Below are 20,349 nucleotides of genomic sequence, written 5' to 3' on the forward strand. Positions count from 1 at the left end.
CTCCTATTACCCCATATAACCCCTCCCTATAACTCCCCCTATTACTTCATATATCCTCTCCCTATAACTCCTCCTATTGCTCCATATAACCCCTCCCTATAACTCCTCCTATTGCTCCATATAACCGCTCCCTATAACTCGTTCTATTGCTCCATATAATCTCTCCCTATAACTCCTCCTATTACTTCATATATCCTCTCCCTATAACTCCTCCTATTACTTCATATATCCTCTCCCTATAACTCCCCCTATTGCTCCATATAATCTCTCCCTATAACTCCTCGTATTGCTCCATATAACCCCTCCCTATAACTCCTCCTATTGCTCCATATATCCTATCTCTATAACTCCTCCTATTGCTCCATATAACCTCTCCCTATAACTCCTCCTATTGTTCCCTATAGGTCCTCCTCTTTCTCCATATAACGGTTCCTTATAACTCCTCCTATTGCTCCATATAACCCCTCCCTATAACTCCTCCTATTACCCCATATAACCCCTCCCTATAACTCCTCCTATTGGTCCATATAACCGCTCCCTATAACTCGTTCTATTGCTCCATATAACCCCTCCCTATAACTCCTCCTATTGCTCCATATATCCTATCTCTATAACTCCTCCTATTACTCCCTATAGATCTCCTCTTTCTCCATATACCCCCTCCCTGTAACTCCTCCTATTGCCCCATATAACCCCTCCCTATAATTCCTCCTATTGCTCCATATAACCCCTCCCTATAACTCCTCCTATTGGTCCATATAACCGCTCCCTATAACTCGTTCTATTGCTCCATATAACCGCTCCCTATAAGTCGTTCTATTGCTCCATATAATCTCTCCCTATAACTCCTCCTATTACCCCATATAACCCCTCCCTATAACTCCCCCTATTACTTCATATATCCTCTCCCTATAACTCCTCCTATTACTTCATATATCCTCTCCCTATAACTCCTCCTATTGCTCCATATAACCCCTCCCTATAACTCCTCCTATTGGTCCATATAACCGCTCCCTATAACTCGTTCTATTGCTCCATATAATCTCTCCCTATAACTCCTCCTATTACCCCATATAACCCCTCCCTATAACTCCCAATATTACTTCATATATCCTCTCCCTATAACTCCTCCTATTACTTCATATATCCTCTCCCTATAACTCCTCCTATTGCTCCATATAACCCCTCCCTATAACTCCTCCTATTGCTCCATATAACCGCTCCCTATAACTCGTTCTATTGCTCCATATAATCTCTCCCTATAACTCCTCCTATTACCCCATATAACCCCTCCCTATAACTCCCCCTATTACTTCATATATCCTCTCCCTATAACTCCTCCTATTACTCCATATAACCCCTCCCTATAACTCCTCCTATTGCCCCATATAACCTCTCCCTATAACTCCTCCTATTACTCCATATAACCCCTCCCTATAACTCCTCCTATTGCTCCATATAACCTCTCCCTATAACTCGTTCTATTGCTCCATATAATCTCTCCCTATAACTCCTCCTATTACTTCATATATCCTGTCCCTATAACTCCTCCTATTACTTCATATATCCTCTCCCTATAACTCCCCCTATTGCTCCATATAATCTCTCCCTATAACTCCTCCTATTGCTCCATATAACCCCTCCCTATAACTCCTCTTATTGCTCCATATATCCTATCTCTATAACTCCTCCTATTGCTCCATATAGCCCCTCCCTATAACTCCTCCTATTGTTCCCTATAGATCCTCCTCTTTCTCCATATAACGGTTCCCTATAACTCCTCCTATTGCTCCATATAACCCCTCCCTATAACTCCTCCTATTGGTCCATATAACCGCTCCCTATAACTCGTTCTATTGCTCCATATATCCTATCTCTATAACTCCTCCTATTGCTCCATATAACCTCTCCCTATAACTCCTCCTATTGTTCCCTATAGATCCTCCTCTTTCTCCATATAACGGTTCCCTATAACTCCTCCTATTGCTCCATATAACCCCTCCCTATAACTCCTCCTATTACCCCATATAACCCCTCCCTATAACTCCTCCTATTGGTCCATATAACCGCTCCCTATAACTCGTTCTATTGCTCCATATAACCCCTCCCTATAACTCCTCCTATTGCTCCATATATCCTATCTCTATAACTCCTCCTATTACTCCCTATAGATCTCCTCTTTCTCCATATAACCGCTCCCTGTAACTCCTCCTATTGCCCCATATAACCCCTCCCTATAATTCCTCCTATTGCTCCATATAACCCCTCCCTATAACTCCTCCTATTACTCCATATAACCCCTCCCTATAATTCCTCCTATTGCTCCATATAACCCCTCCCTATAACTCCTCCTATTACTCCATATAACCTCTCCCTATAACTCCTCCTATTACACCATATAACCCCTCCCTATAACTCCTCCCATTGGTCCATATAACCGCTCCCTATAACTCGTTCTATTGCTCCATATATCCTATCTCTATAACTCCTCCTATTGCTCCATATAACCTCTCCCTATAACTCCTCCTATTGTTCCCTATAGATCCTCCTCTTTCTCCATATAACGGTTCCCTATAACTCCTCCTATTGCTCCATATAACCCCTCCCTATAACTCCTCCTATTGGTCCATATAACCGCTCCCTATAACTCGTTCTATTGCTCCATATATCCTATCTCTATAACTCCTCCTATTGCTCCATATAACCTCTCCCTATAACTCCTCCTATTGTTCCCTATAGATCCTCCTCTTTCTCCATATAACGGTTCCCTATAACTCCTCCTATTGCTCCATATAACCCCTCCCTATAACTCCTCCTATTACCCCATATAACCCCTCCCTATAACTCCTCCTATTGGTCCATATAACCGCTCCCTATAACTCGTTCTATTGCTCCATATAACCCCTCCCTATAACTCCTCCTATTGCTCCATATATCCTATCTCTATAACTCCTCCTATTACTCCCTATAGATCTCCTCTTTCTCCATATAACCGCTCCCTGTAACTCCTCCTATTGCCCCATATAACCCCTCCCTATAATTCCTCCTATTGCTCCATATAACCCCTCCCTATAACTCCTCCTATTACTCCATATAACCCCTCCCTATAATTCCTCCTATTGCTCCATATAACCCCTCCCTATAACTCCTCCTATTACTCCATATAACCTCTCCCTATAACTCCTCCTATTACACCATATAACCCCTCCCTATAACTCCTCCCATTGGTCCATATAACCGCTCCCTATAACTCGTTCTATTGCTCCATATATCCTATGTCTATAACTCCTCCTATTGCTCCATATAACCTCTCCCTATAACTCCTCCTATTGTTCCCTATAGATCCTCCTCTTTCTCCATATAACGGTTCCCTATAACTCCTCCTATTGCTCCATTTTTATCCCTCCCTATAACTCCTCCTATTACCCCATATAACCCCTCCCTTTAACTCCTCCTATTGGTCCATATAACCGCTCCCTATAACTCGTTCTATTGCTCCATATAACCCCTCCCTATAACTCCTCCTATTGCTCCATATATCCTATCTCTATAACTCCTCCTATTACTCCTTATAGATCTCCTCTTTCTCCATATAACCGCTCCCTGTAACTCCTCCTATTGCCCCATATAACCCCTCCCTATAATTCCTCCTATTGCTCCATATAACCCCTCCCTAAAACTCCTCCTATTACTCCATATAACCCCTCCCTATAACTCCTCCTATTGCCCCATATAACCTCTCCCTGTAACTCGTCCTATTGCTCCATATAACCCCGCCCTATAACTCCTCCTATTGCTCCATATAACCTCTCCATATAACTCGTCCACTTTCTCCATATAACCAAACCGCTCCCTATAACTCCTCCAATGACAATTCATCAGGTCACTTTGACCTCACTGACCCTATAATCATCTCTCCTACTTCGCACAACCAGAGTTGTTCTTGCCCCAGAAGTCCGGCCAGATAAGTTGCAGTTCCTCTGGCCCGTAATGATGAACCGTCACCAGTCTATGAAACACGCACCGGTCATAATCAATCCTGTGCCCGTTAAAAATATTGGCGGGGGGACTTGTTGGTGGGATCTTCAGCTCGTACAAGCAGATCCCCATGAATGAGTCCTCCATGGGGACAGTCCGAATAACCTGCGCCACCTCGTAAATCTTTCTTGCCATGTCCACCGAAAAGACATATCCCGGGCCGGCGCAGTAGGGAGGGTAGGTATCGTTGGGATAGATTTCCTTGGGTACATACCACTTGTACGCCTTGCTCCGTAAAGGTCCCGTGTTGGACACTATATAACCTGTAAAATAATCCCTCCGGGCCGGCATCTCTGGACGCAGGAGGTGGTGGATGAGGTAGTCCACGTTGAGAAACATGTCGTTGTCTATCTTTATGACGTATCTGGCATTGGGGCAGAATTTCGCCACCCACTCCATGCCCATTAGAGTCTTGAGGGTCAAGTTGTAATAAGTGTCCAGGAAGTCCTGCTGAACGATATCAGCATAGGCCTCACTCTCCTCTTCCAACAACATTTGGGTGGCCTTGCTTGCAATGGTAGATACCCCCACCAGGAAGATCCTTGCCACACTAACATTGGGGTGGTTGCTCTCATTCCCCCACGTTTGGCGAATGGCGTTCCTTGTATGGACATCATGACTCTGTCCCACCACGAGGATAACGAGGAAAGGGTTATGTGCCCGGCACTTCTCTGGCTGGTTGATAAGGAACTTGTATGGGTGTGGATATGGAGGAGCCAAGGGGTGGCGGGTGGTAACGGTTGACGAGCTCAAGGTGGCACTGCTTGCTGTGGTGCATGGTTCCGGGTTGCTCTGGAACCGAGGCCAGCTAACAAAGATGTTGATCTTGATCTCGGAGAGGAAGGAGAACATGAAAATGGAGAGCAGAACCAGAGTGGAGAATTTACAGTACCGAGAGAAATTGCGTTGAGCGCTCATGTTCACCCCCAAGAAGATGGCAACTCCTGAAGTTTCCGACGCAAATCAGAGCAAAGAGCTTGTGTTAAAGGTGCAATCCTTGGCAGCTGTAAAAAAAAAAAAAAAAAAAAAGCATAATTTTACATCTGATGACATTGTCTTCCTTTATCAAATGGAATCAGACCTAATGCAAAGATTTGGCCTTTGCCCCTAGGAGGGACTGACCCCTTAAACATGTCACTGCCATTAGTACACTTTGCCCCTAGGAGGGACTGACCCCTTAACCATGTCACTGCCATTAGTACACTTTGCCCCTAGGAGGGACTGACCCCTTAAACATGTCACTGCCATTAGTACACTTTGCCCCTAGGAGGGACTGACCCCTTAAACATGTCACTGCCATTAGTACACTTTGCCCCTAGGAGGGACTGACCCCGTAACCATGTCACTGCCATTAGTACACTTTGCCCCTAGGAGAGACTGACCCCTTAACAATGTCACTGCCATTAGTACACTTTGCCCCTAGGAGGGACTGACCCCTTAACCATGTCACTGCCATTAGTACACTTTGCCCCTAGGAGAGACTGACCCCCTAACCATGTCACTGCTATTAGTACACTTTGCCCCTAGGAGGGACTGACCCCATAACCCTGTCACTGCCATTAGTACACTTTGCCCCTAGGAGGGACTGACCCCATAACCATGTCACTGCCATTAGTACACTTTGCCCCTAGGAGGGACTGAGCTCTTAATCATGTCACTGCCATAAGTACACTTTGGTCCTTTGTATCTCCTATCTATACATCAGCTAAATATACATGATATATCTACATAGCTATAGTAATGCATTGGGTAGAGTTTTCATAATTTGCTTACAGTTTTATATATGTAACCCCCCTCCTAAAGGGTTACTAGCAGTGTTAGTGTTTACGACGCCCAACCCTGGTTACTATGGGGATCCATACATCACACGGGGGTATTTTAAGGGGGAGGGACTGTTCTGGAAGGTTAGGTTCCTGGAGGGCCAGATGAGGGGAGCCTCGGGGAGTGTCGATGGGTATGTTAATAATGTGATCGCATAGACCAGCCCCCCCCCCTGTTTTATGTTGCCGATAGGGACATTACCTCTTAAGTAAGGAGCCCCTAAAGACGGAAGAAGAGTCAGTAAAAGGAATACAGCACGCCATAGAGGGTCCCAAGAAAAGAGGACCCCCGGCTGCCTGCTGATCAGCTCTATCCGCGGATCAAAGTATGGGTCAAGAGTCCATGAGACCTATCAGGATTTCCCATAGGGGCCCCGCTAATAATCGGATCAATATCTAAAGTGTTCTGAAGGGACAAGGGGGGGTCGGGTCCCACAACTACCCAAGCAACTGAGTCAGAGGACCTCCGTCTAAGTGTTGAGTGTGGCAGAGAACTGAAGAGAAGTATTCGTGTACAACGTGTGACGATGTGTGTGAGCGGTCCCTGAGTTGGCAACGCGAGTAAACGACAGTTGTGCTCTAAAAGTTCCTGCACCTTCAGTTTGACCCGGGCCCCAAGATTGCTGTTGGCGGTCTTGACCTTGCGCACACAAAGGCTTCAATCAAGCAATAGGTAGACGATGTGTGTACATAATAGAATAATACACACAGTCTTATTTATGCATTGGGTGGGGCAGGCCATTTATTTCCAGCTGTCAACCTCCTTAAGAACAATAGCAATTTCCTCATCATAACCCAAGTGTTTAACAAAGCTACTCACCGGCTCAGGTGATAGACACAGCACCCTGATTTCTGCTCTGGGGAACGTCCATTTCACAGTAGGCAAGATATTATATAAAGAGATATCAATGACTAAAATAGATGTTAGACCGTTACAAAATCAACTTTTTTTTTATTGTTGTTGTTGTTGTAATATAATATTTAACACGTTTCCTTTAGATCCGTGCCATAGACGTCACATTTTGTTAATAAAACATGTCTGCTTTGTAATGTATTTGCACTTCACATTGTCAGAATTCCAGCTCGTTCCGTGACATGACGATATTTGTAATTAGGTTTGAGTTCCGGAATATGAAAACAAACGCCACACACATGATATTAATCTGATTTGCAACGAATTCTTCCTTAATACAGACTATGTCGCATACTTGAATGATTCTAATAGTAAATTAATCTTCTCTGTCGATCCATTGTTACATTGGGATAGGGTTCAAAGTTATAACGGGACACAACTGTCTTGAGATGTCTGGGGAAGGGTCACGCGGGTGATATTTGAGTTACAATCGACAGGCAGTTGCTACCCTTCTATCTGAACAAGCTCCTCACCCCTACCACACGCAGCACTTATCATCTGAGATCTGACTACAAAAGACTGTTCATGGTCCCAAGGCTCAACAAAGTATCCGGCCGCTCCTCCTTCTCTTAACGTGTACCCCAAAACTGGAACAGTCTACCGGAGACTCTCACATCCACCACCAGTTTAAGTTCTTTCAAAACTAAAGCTGTCTTACATTGTAATCTGGTCTGTAACTGTTACATTCGCCTATAATATATATTATCTCTAACAGTGCATGCAATGTATCTTACTATATATTTCTGAAAGCACTGTATGCCTGTCTGCGTCCCTCAGGCCAATGAGATTGCTCCCATGGCCCGCCCGCCCCCGCACACCTCTCATTGGCCTGAGGCGGAGTGACGGGCCAAAGGAGACACACACACACACACACTCTCTCTCTCCCTCTGTCCCCTCCCCCACCGTCCCCCCCATCACGTGCGCCGCCCTGCACCGGCTCCCGACGGAGGGGAAGCGCGGCACGGCCCTCCTACCCCAGCCGCCAACACTCCCTTACCTCCCTGGCGCTATCTCCCCCTCCTCCCGCCGAGGTAAGTCACACCACTGCGCGTCCCGCATCAGCTTATGGCGCCAGTGACTCACCTATTTCAGCCGCGCAGCCTCGCGCCTCAGGCCGACACAGGAACACACAGGCCCCAGGCCCACACAGGGCGCTTCCTGCCGCCGCCTGCACGCGCCTCAGTCAGCCGGGCGGCACATCGGGGGACCAAGCGATTGCCCGGGGGGGGAGAGGGCATCGGGGGGAACGGGCGAGCCCCGAGTCACGGGGAACGGGGGAGCGAGCCCCGAGTCACGGGGGGGCGAAAAGCGAGTCACGGGAAACGGGAGGGTGAAGAGCGAGCCCCGAGTCATCGGGGAACCAAGAAGGGGGACCGGTCAGCAGCCGAGCCAGCGGGGGGACGGACGCCCGGACGGGGGGGCATGCGGATACATACATTATGACAATACATATGCCCCCTGCTCTCCACCCCCTTTCCCACCCCCCACTCCCCTTCCCCCCTCCACTCCCCTTTCCCCCCCCACTCCCCTTTCCCCCCCCCCCACTCCCCTTCCCCCCCCACTCCTCTTTCCCCCCCCACTCCCCTTTCCCCCCCCCCACTCCCCTTTCCCCCCCCTCCCCTTTCTCCCCCCCACTCCCCTTTCCCCCCCCCACTCCCCTTTCCCCCCCCCACTCCCCTTTCCCCCCCCCCACTCCCCCCCCCCACTCCCCCCCCCACTCCCCCCCCCACGGGACTAGCGGACTAAGGGGTAGTCTCTGGATCAATACAGTAACGGCAGATTTTAGCTAGTAGAAGAGAAGGATTACGCCAAGAAGGAGAGACACAGGGTTAACATCGGGAGAGAAGATATACAGCTCAACCCCCTTATAACGCGGTGCTTGGGGTCCAAAGAATCACATCGCGTTATAAGCGGATCGCGTTAGAAATAATGTACAATTTGTTTGCATTGTACAATAAAGTATTTAAGACGCCAATAATCGTGTTGTAAAGTATTCATAAATACGAAAATTGGGAGCCACGCTCACATCGCGCTATAAGCGGATCCGCGCTGTAACGGATCGCGCTATAACGGGGTTAAGCTGTACCACCAAGATCAGACAGAGGGTTAACATCAGGAAAATAATTACGCAACCATCTTTGAAGATAATATAACTTCGTTCATGTCACCACCATTTTTGTACTATTTTTGTATACGACTATTTATCTTCAGAATAAACGTTTCTTTTTTTTTGTGTGCTAAAACCGGAATGCAGAGTTCCGTTATGCTTCGGGTGACCATATTTCATCCCGGCAAAAAAACCAGGACAAGTGAGTGCCAACTGCGCATGTGCAAAGAGTGGTTACCAACCACACTTGCCGGCTGCTCGTGTGCATGCGTTATCAACTGCGCATGAGCGATCAGTGTTTGACGACTGCGCATGCGCGGATGGCGTTTGTCGCTTGCTAATGGGTTAAGCCTGACGAAGGAACAAAAAAAATCGATTAAAGAAAGGAACTGCACGAAATCCTTAGTAAAAAAGAAAACAAGGCGGGGGAAACTTATGAATATTAACATACATTTAGAAAATGTTGAAGGCAATTTGAATCAAATCTTTGACAATTAAAATAAAATCACGCCCATTTCAATTATTAAATGAAAATGTAACGCCAGTTATTCCCCACATTTTGTTTTTGCGAGCAGACGTTTTCCGTACAGTACAGATCTGCAGCGACAGGCACTCAGGTGGGCGCCAAATCTGCTTCGGTCATCAACCTGGAATCTCAACCCTAACATTGAGAAACTGCAAGTTCAGCAATCACATTTTACATTCAGATTCTTCTAATTATTATTATTATTATTTTTTTAACTTTATTAAACATTTCACGTTTTTTTTCATCTCTTGTCAATAAAACATATGTTTTGTAATATTTTTATGGTTTTTATGATCCTGGTTTATTTAGTCTTAGCCATTTAATCGGGATGGAAAGGGGCAGCAGGACAGAGACCCGCCAACATATATAAGCTCATTTATTGGCTCTTCTGAAAAGAAAAGATGGCCGCTCTTGGGTTAGAGGGTTCCCAAACCTCACAGGTTTCTACTAAAAGTGTCTTGTCGCCAGTGAAGAAATACGGTACCAAGAAAACCATTGGATACAAGTAAGGTGCCTTCAAAATAGTGAAGGCATGTTTTCATAAACTCATTCAACTAATCCCCCATACACGAAAAAGCTAAAATTACATTGTCCACATTATTTGCTTCCATTAAAAATCATTTTTTTAAAAAGCAGTTGTGTGTTCAGGACCGGCGCAAGGATTTCATGCGGCATAGGCGAAACTTAAAATTTGCGCCCTCTGTCCCCCCCCCCAAATAAACAGCGTCGTAGCTATCGTTGCAGCAGGGGGGTGCGGCTGCCAACCCAGCGCGACGCAAAATAAAATTAATGGGGGCGCCAAAATACCGGACAAAGAAAAGAAACATAATTTAATAAATAAAAAAATAATAATAAGAGGAAAAAATAATAATTATTATTTAACGCGTCCCTAGGACCTTTGCGCCCTGGGTGACCGCCTAGGTTCGCCTGATGGACGGGCCGACCCTGTGTGTGTTGATTTATTCCCTTCTGTTAAAAAAAAAACATTTTACAAAGCCATTTTGTATGTACAGCAGGGCCCCCCGCTTCTCGGTGCTCCGCTATCCGGCGTTCTGCTTATACGGCGGCACCGAGAAGGGGGCCGCCATCTTGGATTTCCAGTCGCGCATGCGCAGAACGGGCGGGTGCACCCGGCGCGCATGCGCAGACCGCAGGTTGCGCATGCGCAGAACGGCAAACATGCCGGTTTGCGCATGCGCAGAAGTAAAAATCGCCGGATCCGCTTTCCGGCGATTTTCACTATACGGCGGGCCCCTGGAAAGGAACCCGCCGTATACCAGGGGCCCTGCTGTATATCTTTATTGTATTGACTGTGTTTTTGAAGCAATCAAAGCGGGCGATTGTTGTTTTGCAATTATTTTAAAAAAATGTAGAATTGAAGCATTGTCCCACTCTGGGGACCCCCTGCTTCTGTAGATACTTACCTCCGAAGGGGGGTGCCGGTGTCTCCTGCCAATGTCAAGCTCTCACATCACGTGGGCCAATGGCAAGCCCGCACCGGGATGATGTCACGGCTTCCTATTGGCGCCCAGGGGGGTGCGCAAGCTTTTGAAAAGCGGCTATTACATGATCCTTGCTAAGCCGAGCAGGGCGGTGTGTGTCTCTGGAAGCTGGGGGTACTCGCAACAGAAATGAACGCGGTTCAGCACCGGAGACCCCCTGCTTCACTCCTGTCATGGGAATATATATATATATAATTTCCCAGAATCCCTTGCTGCAGTGGAAGTGCTGTGTGCTGGGTGATAATGGTGAAAGTAGGGTAAAAGAACAATGTTCTAGTATAGTGCTACAAATGACCAGGTTTGATGGCAATATATAAACAATCTTGATTGAAGAGCGTTAATCAACGGTAGGTTATATACAAGTGAGTGCTGGGGTATGCAGGTGGGCGTATAAAAGAGACTGTATATATATATAGCCCTGGTGAGTGTTGTAAGCAGAGATATATAAACCCTACCACATCACTCCCAATAAGGACACAGTCTCAGACCGCCTCAAGTCACCTGTGTAGTACCTCCCAGTAATGCAATAATGCTAAAGACTCACGTGAACCATGCCCGTTTTCCTCCTGAATATGCGTGCTTCTGCTGGGTAAAGTAGATATTCTGGTAGCCACAGGATGCGGTAGTACAGAGCACAGCGAACGACAGGACTCCACAGGACAGCAGTGATGAAGATTAAAAAGTTTTCTTTATTAGCACATCATGGTGCAGACAGGTGCAGACAGGTATGGATAAGATCTCCTCCTCTTACGCGTTTCACGCCTGTGTTTGGCGCCAAACACAGGCGTGAAACGCGTAAGAGGAGGAGATCTTGCACCCATACCTGTCTGCACCTGTCTGCACCATGATGTGCTAATAAAGAAAACTTTTTAATCTTCATCACTGCTGTCCTGTGGAGTCCTGTCGTTCGCTGTGCTCTGTACTACCGCATCCTGTGGCTACCAGAATATCTGATAATGGTGAAAGGCCGGGGGTTGCAGACCTGTCTAAGACATGCAAATGAGCATACAGTAATATTTCCATTTGCTATGGGCTTTGCTGTGGAGGGTTTTTGTCGCTTATTTTACCCAATGTGTGTATGTATGTGTGTGTGTATATATATATATATATATATATATATATATATATATATATATATATATCGCGCAGTGCTACATTTTTTTTCTGCTTAAAAAAGACTGGATACAGATATTTCAAATTATATCAGCTGGTAACGTGCATTTTTTTTTATTGTGTGACAATTTAACGGAGTCATCGGGACGTACGGACAAACCCCTTGATGAAGACCCGTGCGTGCCGAAACTGGTTGAGAAGGTCGGTAGCTTACCCTCTTCCGTACGATTTCCAATGGGTTGAAGTTACTCGCTGAGTTTTTTTTCTGAAAATAATACATTCAATGAATCTTGAAGACCCGCTGTTGGGATCCACAACATTTGGGGGGGGGGACGAGGTGGACTATTATTTCCTGACGTTAACATGCTAGCGTAGCCAAAATGATTTATATTTATCATTCCGAGGGAATCGCAGTAGCCGTCTCCTGACCTTTTATTGAAAGATGTAGTAAGAAAATAAACATATGTATCCTAAAGGGATGGGATGGGATGGGCTGGAGACCAATTCTCCAGAGAGTCTTTGAAGTGGTCTGAAGAAAAGATGACTGGTTCAATCAGGTGGATTATTGGAGCTGGGTGTGTGCGTGGTGTATACTGGGAGTAACGCCAAGGTGACGTGTAATCACACCTGCGCTGGAAGGCGCAGAAGGAAGTGGATGCCCTGTTGCCATGATGTGTCATAAATCCAGTTATTGAGTTAAACCTGTACTTGGGTGTCATATTTTATTGTGCATGTACATTTGGTGTAATGCCAACCTTCATACACATAGTACTGCACATGAGGTTGAAAAAAATGCATATGTTCGCTATATGCACAATTTAGCCCGTCGCTCACCTTAATTATGGAAAGAGTAGTCTTTCAAATAAACCCCCATGGTGCGTAGGGAAGTAAGTATACATGTATACAAGGTCCGGATATCACCAAGTAACACCAGGGAAAGAATCCCTGGTAAAGCACTCTTGGAGTGGGGGGGGGAGTGAAGGGGGGGGGGGCACAGATGGGTAGGACAATGTATAATGAAACATAATCAAGTTTTAATCAAATAATGGTAAATTCAGGGCATAAAATATATAATTAATACACTGGTGGTAGGTATGGCTATACAGACATATTGTGGCTCCTCCTAAGCCAAATACTGTAACGGAAAATTATACACTGAAGGGGTTAATGTCCTTAATAATGGTCATAAAGGACATAGGATATACCTGTTCTTAATACAAATATATTCCCCTATCAACATGTGTATAAAGTGGGATACACATCCGTCCCATATTTACTTATTTGGTATATCCCTGTATACCTTTCCTTTCTGAACAAATCTATTGTATCCGCCATCACAGTCTCCATGGGTAATGAATCCCACACTGTAACTGCCCTTACTGTAAAGAACCCTTTCCTTTGTTGCTGGTGAAATCTCCTTTCCTCCAACCTTAAGGGATGGCCCCGTGTCCTTTGTCCTGCCCTTGGGATGCCCTGCTCGCCCCACCCCCCCCCCCCCCCCCGATCAGCTCCGACATCAAATGCCGCCACGGGGGGGGGGGGGGGGGGTCATTTGACGTCGGGCTACCATGGCGGTGCGTCGCCAAAGACAAGGTAGGAGAAGTTGCAGATGCCTCACACGATCCCTCGGCATTTAATTTAAATGCTTTGGGGTAGAGCGCGGGACCTCTGCAACCGCCGCATGCCACCTGGAAACTCTCTCGCCCCAGTTTGCGCAGCACCCCTGGTCTAATGGATTTAAGCCGCGGTGATGCTGCTTTTGTTGACATGTTCTGCCTTTCCTGTGCTGTGCTCTGTCCCTGTATTGTGGTTAGATGTCGATAGGGTCGCCAGGGTGTCCAGTACTGAACCGGACTGTCCTGTATTTGGACACTCTATCCAGTAAAAAAAATAAATAAAGGTAATACTGGACATGTCTGGCTGAGGGGGCCGCAGAATTTCCCTAAGCGGGGAGAGAAGGAAACTGCAAGGAGTGGAGAAAGGGGGGGGGGTGTCTCTCGAGCTCGTTGCACATTTCACCATTATGTCCAGTATTTTTGGAGAAGCCATCTGGCAACCCTAGATGTTGACCTGTTGGAGAGCGTTGGCAGGCTGCTTCCAGTTTCAGGTGTATCGGGGTTTTTTGTTTTGTTTTTTAATCTGTTTATTTCTTTTGTTTTTCTGCTGTTTTATTTTTATTTTATTTAAAAATCAATAGTAACAACTGTGACAGGGGCAACCTGGCTCAATAATAAATAACCCCCTGATGAAGCCGAGTCTGCGAAACGCGTAGGGCTAGGAGAGCCAGACGTTGTTTGGCCAGCCTCTGTTTTTGGGCGGATGCCAAATTCAAAGAGGAGGAGCTGGTCGAGAGCGTGGTAGCCTCATTGAGAGCGGAGGAACCGCTGTGCAGACCCCAGCTGGGGGATTTCTACGCTCCACGATCCTTGCGCCCTCGCCACCACGCGGCCGCCGGTGTTTTCTCACACGCGTGTTATTACACTTTTTCACTATTGTAATACATTTTTTCTTATAGAAGCTGTGCTTGTCTGTTTTTGTTTTTTTATACAGCTCAACCCCGTTATAGCAAGATCTGTTACAACGTGGATCCGCTTATAGCGCGATGCAAGCGTGGCTCCCAATTTTCGTATACAACACGATTATTGGCGTCTTAAATACTTTATTGTACAATGCATACAATTGTACATTATTTCTAACGCGATCCGCTTATAGCGCGATGTGATTCTTTGGACCCCAAGCACAGCGTTATAAGGGGGCTGAGCTGTATTAATAAAGGTTAAGCCCAGCCATTGTCTACCTGTTTTAAGGGATACTCTGGGGTTAACCCAGTTTCGCTGGGCCTAATTTGGTTTTCTTTATGTTACGGTATAGATTAAGCTGAACTTGTTTTTCTGTCTTTGTGTTCCGGGCCTGGTAATTTACTCATCCAGCCTGTACACAAAGAGATAAGGTTTTGCTACCCAGGGTGTGGGTGGTGAAAGGGTTGCAGCCATTGTTAGGAGTGGGGAGGGGTGCTAACTCAGTTCTGGGAAACAGCACCTCTGTGACCTGCTGAGCCTTTGTTCAGCCCAGATCCTGAGGCACATATCTCTGTGGGAGATATCAGGCTGGCTATGGGAACCATGGCTGGATATGACCCCGGTAGGCACGATTCTTATTGGCCGCGATCCTGGTGTCTGTGACCCCCGGTGTGACCTGTCCTGGTGTCTGCGACCCCGGTGTGACCTGTCCTGGTGTCTGTGACCCCGGTGTGACCAGTCCTGGTGTCTGCGACCCCGGTGTGACCTGTCCTGGTGTCTGCGACCCCGGTGTGACCTGTCCTGGTGTCTGCGACCCCGGTGTGACCTGTCCTGGTGTCTGCAACCCCGGTGTGACCTGTCCTGGTGTCTGCGACCCCGGTGTGACCTGTCCTGGTGTCCCATGATCACAATATAAAAAAAATGATGGATTACATTTGGATTTAGCGTGAACTGTTTGCTTTTTTTAATTTTAATTTCTATACTTGTGTTGGCCGTGTCTCCTACATGTGACTGGGAAGAGGTGGAGGTGGTCCTACCTGTGGCCTACTACAAAAGGTGGTCCTACCTGTGGCCTACTACAAGAGATGGAGGTGCTCCTACCTGTGAGCTACTACTACAAGAGGTGGAGGTGGTCCTACCTGTGACCTACTACAAGTGGTGGAGGTGGCCGTACCTGTAAGCTACTAAAAGAGGTGGAGGTGGTCCTACCTGTGACCTACTACAAGAGGTGGAGGTGGTCCTACTCTGTGACCTACTACAAGAGGTGGTCCTACCTGTGAGCCACTACAAGAGGTGGAGGTGGTCCTACCTGTGACCAACTACAGGTGGTGGAGGTGGTCCTACTCTGTGACCTACTACAAGAGGGGGAGGTGGTCCTACTTGTGACCTACTACAAGAGGTGGAGGTGGTCCTACCTGTGGCCTACTACAAGAGGTGGAGGTGGTCCTACTTGTGACCTACTACAAGAGGTGGATGTGGTCCTACCTGTGACCTACTACAAGAGGTGGATGTGGTCCTACCTGTGACCTACTACAAGAGGTGGAGGTGGTCCTACCTGTGGCCTACTACAAGAGGTGGATGTGGTCCTACCTGTGACCTACTACAAGAGGTGGATGTGGTCCTACCTGTGGCCTACTACAAGAGGTGGATGTGGTCCTACCTGTGGCCTACTACAAAAGGTGGAGGTGGTCCTACCTGTGGCCTACTACAAGAGGTGGATGTGGTCCTACCTGTGACCTACTACAAGAGGTGGAGGTGGTCCTACCTGTGACCTACTACAAGAGGTGGAGGTGGTCCTACCTGTGACCTACTACAAGTGGTGGAGGTGGACGTACCTGTGAGCTACTAAAAGAGGTGGAGGTGGTCCTACCTGTGACCTACTACAAGAGGTGGAGGTGGTCCTACTCTGTGACCTACTACAAGAGGTGGTCCTACCTGTGAGCCACTACAAGAGGTGGAGGTGGTCCTACCTGTGACCAACTACAGGTGGTGGAGGTGGTCCTACCTGTGACCTACTACAAGAGGTGGAGGTGGTCCTACTTGTGACCTACTACAAGAGGTGGAGGTGGTCCTACCTGTGACCTACTACAAGAGGTGGAGGTGGTCCTACCTGTGGCCTACTACAAGAGGTGGATGTGGCCCTACCTGTGACCTACTACAAGAGGTGGATGTGGTCCTACCTGTGACCTACTACAAGAGGTGGAGGTGGTCCTACCTGTGACCTACTACAAGAGGTGGATGTGGTCCTACCTGTGACCTACTACAAGAGGTGGATGTGGTCCTACCTGTGACCTACTACAAGAGGTGGATGTGGTCCTACCTGTGACCTACTACAAGAGGTGGATGTGGTCCTACCTGTGGCCTACTACAAGAGGTGGAGGTGGTCCTACCTGTGACCTACTACAAGAGGTGGATGTGGTCCTACCTGTGACCTACTACAAGAGGTGGAGGTGGTCCTACCTGTGACCTACTACAAGAGGTGGATGTGGTCCTACCTGTGACCTACTACAAGAGGTGGAGGTGGTCCTACCCGTGACCTACTACAAGAGGTGGAGGTGGTCCTACCTGTGACCTACTACAAGAGGTGGAGGTGGTCCTACCTGTGACCTACTACAAGAGGTGGAGGTGGTCCTACCTGTGACCTACTACAAGAGGTGGAGGTGGTCCTACCTGTGACCTACTACAAGAGGTGGAGGTGGTCCTACCTGTGACCTACTACAAAAGGTGGAGGTGGTCCTACCTGTGACCTACTACAAGAGGTGGATGTGGTCCTACCTGTGACCTACTACAAGAGGTGGAGGTGGTCCTACCTCTGACCTACTACAAGAGGTGGAGGTGGTCCTACCTGTGACCTACTACAAGAGGTGGAGGTGGTCCTACCTGTGACCTACTACAAGAGGTGGAGGTGGTCCTACCTGTGACCTACTACAAGAGGTGGAGGTGGTCCTACCTGTGACCTACTACAAGAGGTGGAGGTGGTCCTACCTGTGACCTACTACAAGAGGTGGAGGTGGTCCTACCTGTGACCTACTACAAGAGGTGGAGGTGGTCCTACCTGTGACGTACTACAAAAGGTGGAGGTGGTCCTACCTGTGGCCTACTACAAGAGGTGGAACTCAATAGGAAATAATGCTTTGTTTCTGTTTTTTAATTTTTTTTATAAAGGAGCAAAACATTCAATATGTGTGTTTTTTTGCTTTGTTTTTGTTTTTAAATAAATCAGTTCTGTAGCTTTAGATCATACTGCATTTAAAAAAACCCCAGCTCTTAATGCCATTTTTAAACAAGCAATGCAAGTGGGTCTTTTTTTTTTATATTTTATTTTTTTGACATAGGATTGAAGCCGGGGGTCTCCGGAGCTGAACCCCGTTAATTTCAGCTCCACGAGAACCCCCTGCTTCCCGAGATAGAGACCTCCCGAAGAGCGTGCCGGTATCTCCTGCCGGTTTAAAACTCCCGCGTCACGTGAGCCAATAGGAAGCCGCAACCGGATGATGTCACGGCTTCCCATTGGTCAGCAGGGCCTGGGAGCTTTGAAACGCCGCCATTCCGTAAACCACAGCTAGTGAGCCGGAGTGGCTACTGGTCCCCCTTACAAGGTGGGGGGGGGGGAGGTGGAAGGGCAGGGAAGGGTGGGGAGGGGGGAGGTAAGGCACACTGACTGAAGGATTGATTGAAACTGAAAGGCGGCCATTATGTGAACCCGGGGGAAGCAGGAAATTTGCATACCCATCACGGGAGAACGAATCGCTCGCCAGCTTAAGCGAAAACCTTTCATCAAATGTTATTAAAATGCTGCTTATATTAAAACAAATTGTTTTTTTTTGTTTTTTTTTTTAAGTGCCGGAAGTGTAAGATCAGTCGACGCCTAAAATCCCAATTCCTTACTCATTACTGCAACCTTTAATTCCTCCCCTGTTATTTTATAGAAGGTGTGAGCATTACGGACCGACCCATATACAGTACAGTGTGCTCCCAGCGCTGGCACCTGGAAAGAGATTAACCTCTGCTAATTTATACTCATCTTCTCACCACCCCCACATGAAGACTCCCTACAGAGTTTATTTCCCCCCCCACTTTAGGGTATAAGAATTATTATATATTTCTCCTTCAGTTTACATAGCGTAGATATCGAATTTTGTCAAAAAAAATACTTCCCACTTGGAGAGAATAAGAAGAGGAATCCATTACCTTGAGGTGCTCTTTGACGAAATGGTGTTACTATTACTAAGAAACCAATCTCTTCATACCTCCCCTCCTCCTCCTCTCGCCCGCTTCCGCCGTATTTCTCTCCCCTGCTTATCTCTCCCCTCCTGATCTCATGTCTCTACCCCCATCACATTCCTGGTGATGCCCCCAATTGTTTCCACCTCTCTCTCCTTCTCCAGCAGTCCTACTTTCTCCCCACGTGCCAACTGACTTCCTCTCTTTCTTTCTTCGTCTGCTTTCTGTGTAAGCTCCCCTTATCTGCCACCAGGCTATGTGCATTATGATGTCCATAATTCTTTCCGACTCTTTCCTTCTCCAGCAGTCCTACTTTCTCCCCACGTGCCAACGAACTTTCTTTCTTTCTTCGTCTGCTTTTCATGTAAGTTCTCCATATCTGCCACCAGGCTATGTGCATTATGATGTCCATAATTCTTTCCGACTCTAGATTTCTCCAGCAGTCCTACTTTCTCCCAACGTGCCAACGGACTTTCTTTCTTTCTCCGTCTGCTTTCTGTGTAACCTTTGTAGCCATCTGACTCTCTTTATCTGCCAGCAGGCTATATGCATTATCATGCCCCCTAGTACCACGTGCCCAGCGGTTATAACGCCCACTGGGTGACATGCTTAGAGAAATTGCAATCCCTCCTATAATTAAAAATAGAACGTGTCCTAACACAAGATAAAAACCTGCTCCTTCATCTCAGAAACCACCAGGCAACATTTGGATACGATACCTTAAGGGGTGTCCCAATGCATAGCGAAGAGACAGACAGCTTTCCACAATATATAGGAGATACGCCACATTACTGGACTTTCAAGTACATGAGCCCTGTCTATACTGTAGATCCAATGGATTACAGCCACGGTGGTGCTGCCTCTGAGTCCCTGCATGGCGGTTAGATCTCCATCTCTTTCTAACGAGCCTGTTGGAGAGCGTTGGCAGGCTGCTTCCAGTCTCAGGTGTTTGTTTGTTTAATAAAATGATTGCTTTTGTTAACAAATTTAAAAAAATATATAATGGATTACATTTGAATTTAGCGTGTGTTGTTTGCTTTTTTTTTTTTCATTTTAATTTCTATACATTGTATTGTATGTCTTTATTTCTATACATGTGTGGGCTGTGCGTCCTACCTGTGACTGGGCAACTGCAAGAGGGGGGGAACACAGTAGGATATAATGCTTGGTTTCTGGTTTTTATTGGTTTTTTTAAAAAGAGCAAAAAAATAAATATATATATATATATATAAAACTGAAATGTTTGTATGTGGTGTTGTTTGTTGGTTTGTGCGTTTTGTGATTGGTTGGCCCCTCTCGCTGGCAAGCTCTCCCATTGGCTGAGGGTGCGGGGTTTGTGAGCGGAGAAAGAGACAGGGGGAGCGAGAGAGAGGGGGGAGCGAGAGAGAGGGGGGAGCGGAGAAAGAGACAGGGGGAGTGGAGAGAGAGGAGGGAGCGGAAAATTTTCATCCCGGGCAACGCCGGCTATATCAGCTAGTATATATAAATCAGTTCTGAGTATTAAATAATACTGCATTTTTTTTTTTTTTTAAGTCAACTCTTAATGCCATCTTTAAAGTTCTTTTCACGGTTCTTTTTAAAGTTCAT

General features: G+C 46.9%; 1 protein-coding gene across 2 annotated transcripts in view; it reads right to left on the reverse strand.

Moving 5' to 3' along the window:
- Nucleotides 1-1,352: 1,352 nt before the first annotated feature.
- The window catches only part of LOC142470766 (beta-1,3-galactosyltransferase 2-like), an 83,073-nt gene continuing 64,076 nt past the window's right edge, over nt 1,353-20,349 (reverse strand). For both annotated transcript variants that reach the window (XM_075577468.1, XM_075577467.1), the window contains exon 2: nt 1,353-5,042. In XM_075577468.1, coding sequence (XP_075433583.1) covers nt 3,919-4,956 — 1,038 coding nt within the window. In that variant the 5' untranslated portion in view covers nt 4,957-5,042 and the 3' untranslated portion in view covers nt 1,353-3,918. The remainder of the gene's footprint in view (nt 5,043-20,349) is intronic.

This window comes from Ascaphus truei, chromosome 20, assembly GCF_040206685.1.
Source record: "Ascaphus truei isolate aAscTru1 chromosome 20, aAscTru1.hap1, whole genome shotgun sequence".
NCBI lineage: Eukaryota > Metazoa > Chordata > Amphibia > Anura > Ascaphidae > Ascaphus > Ascaphus truei.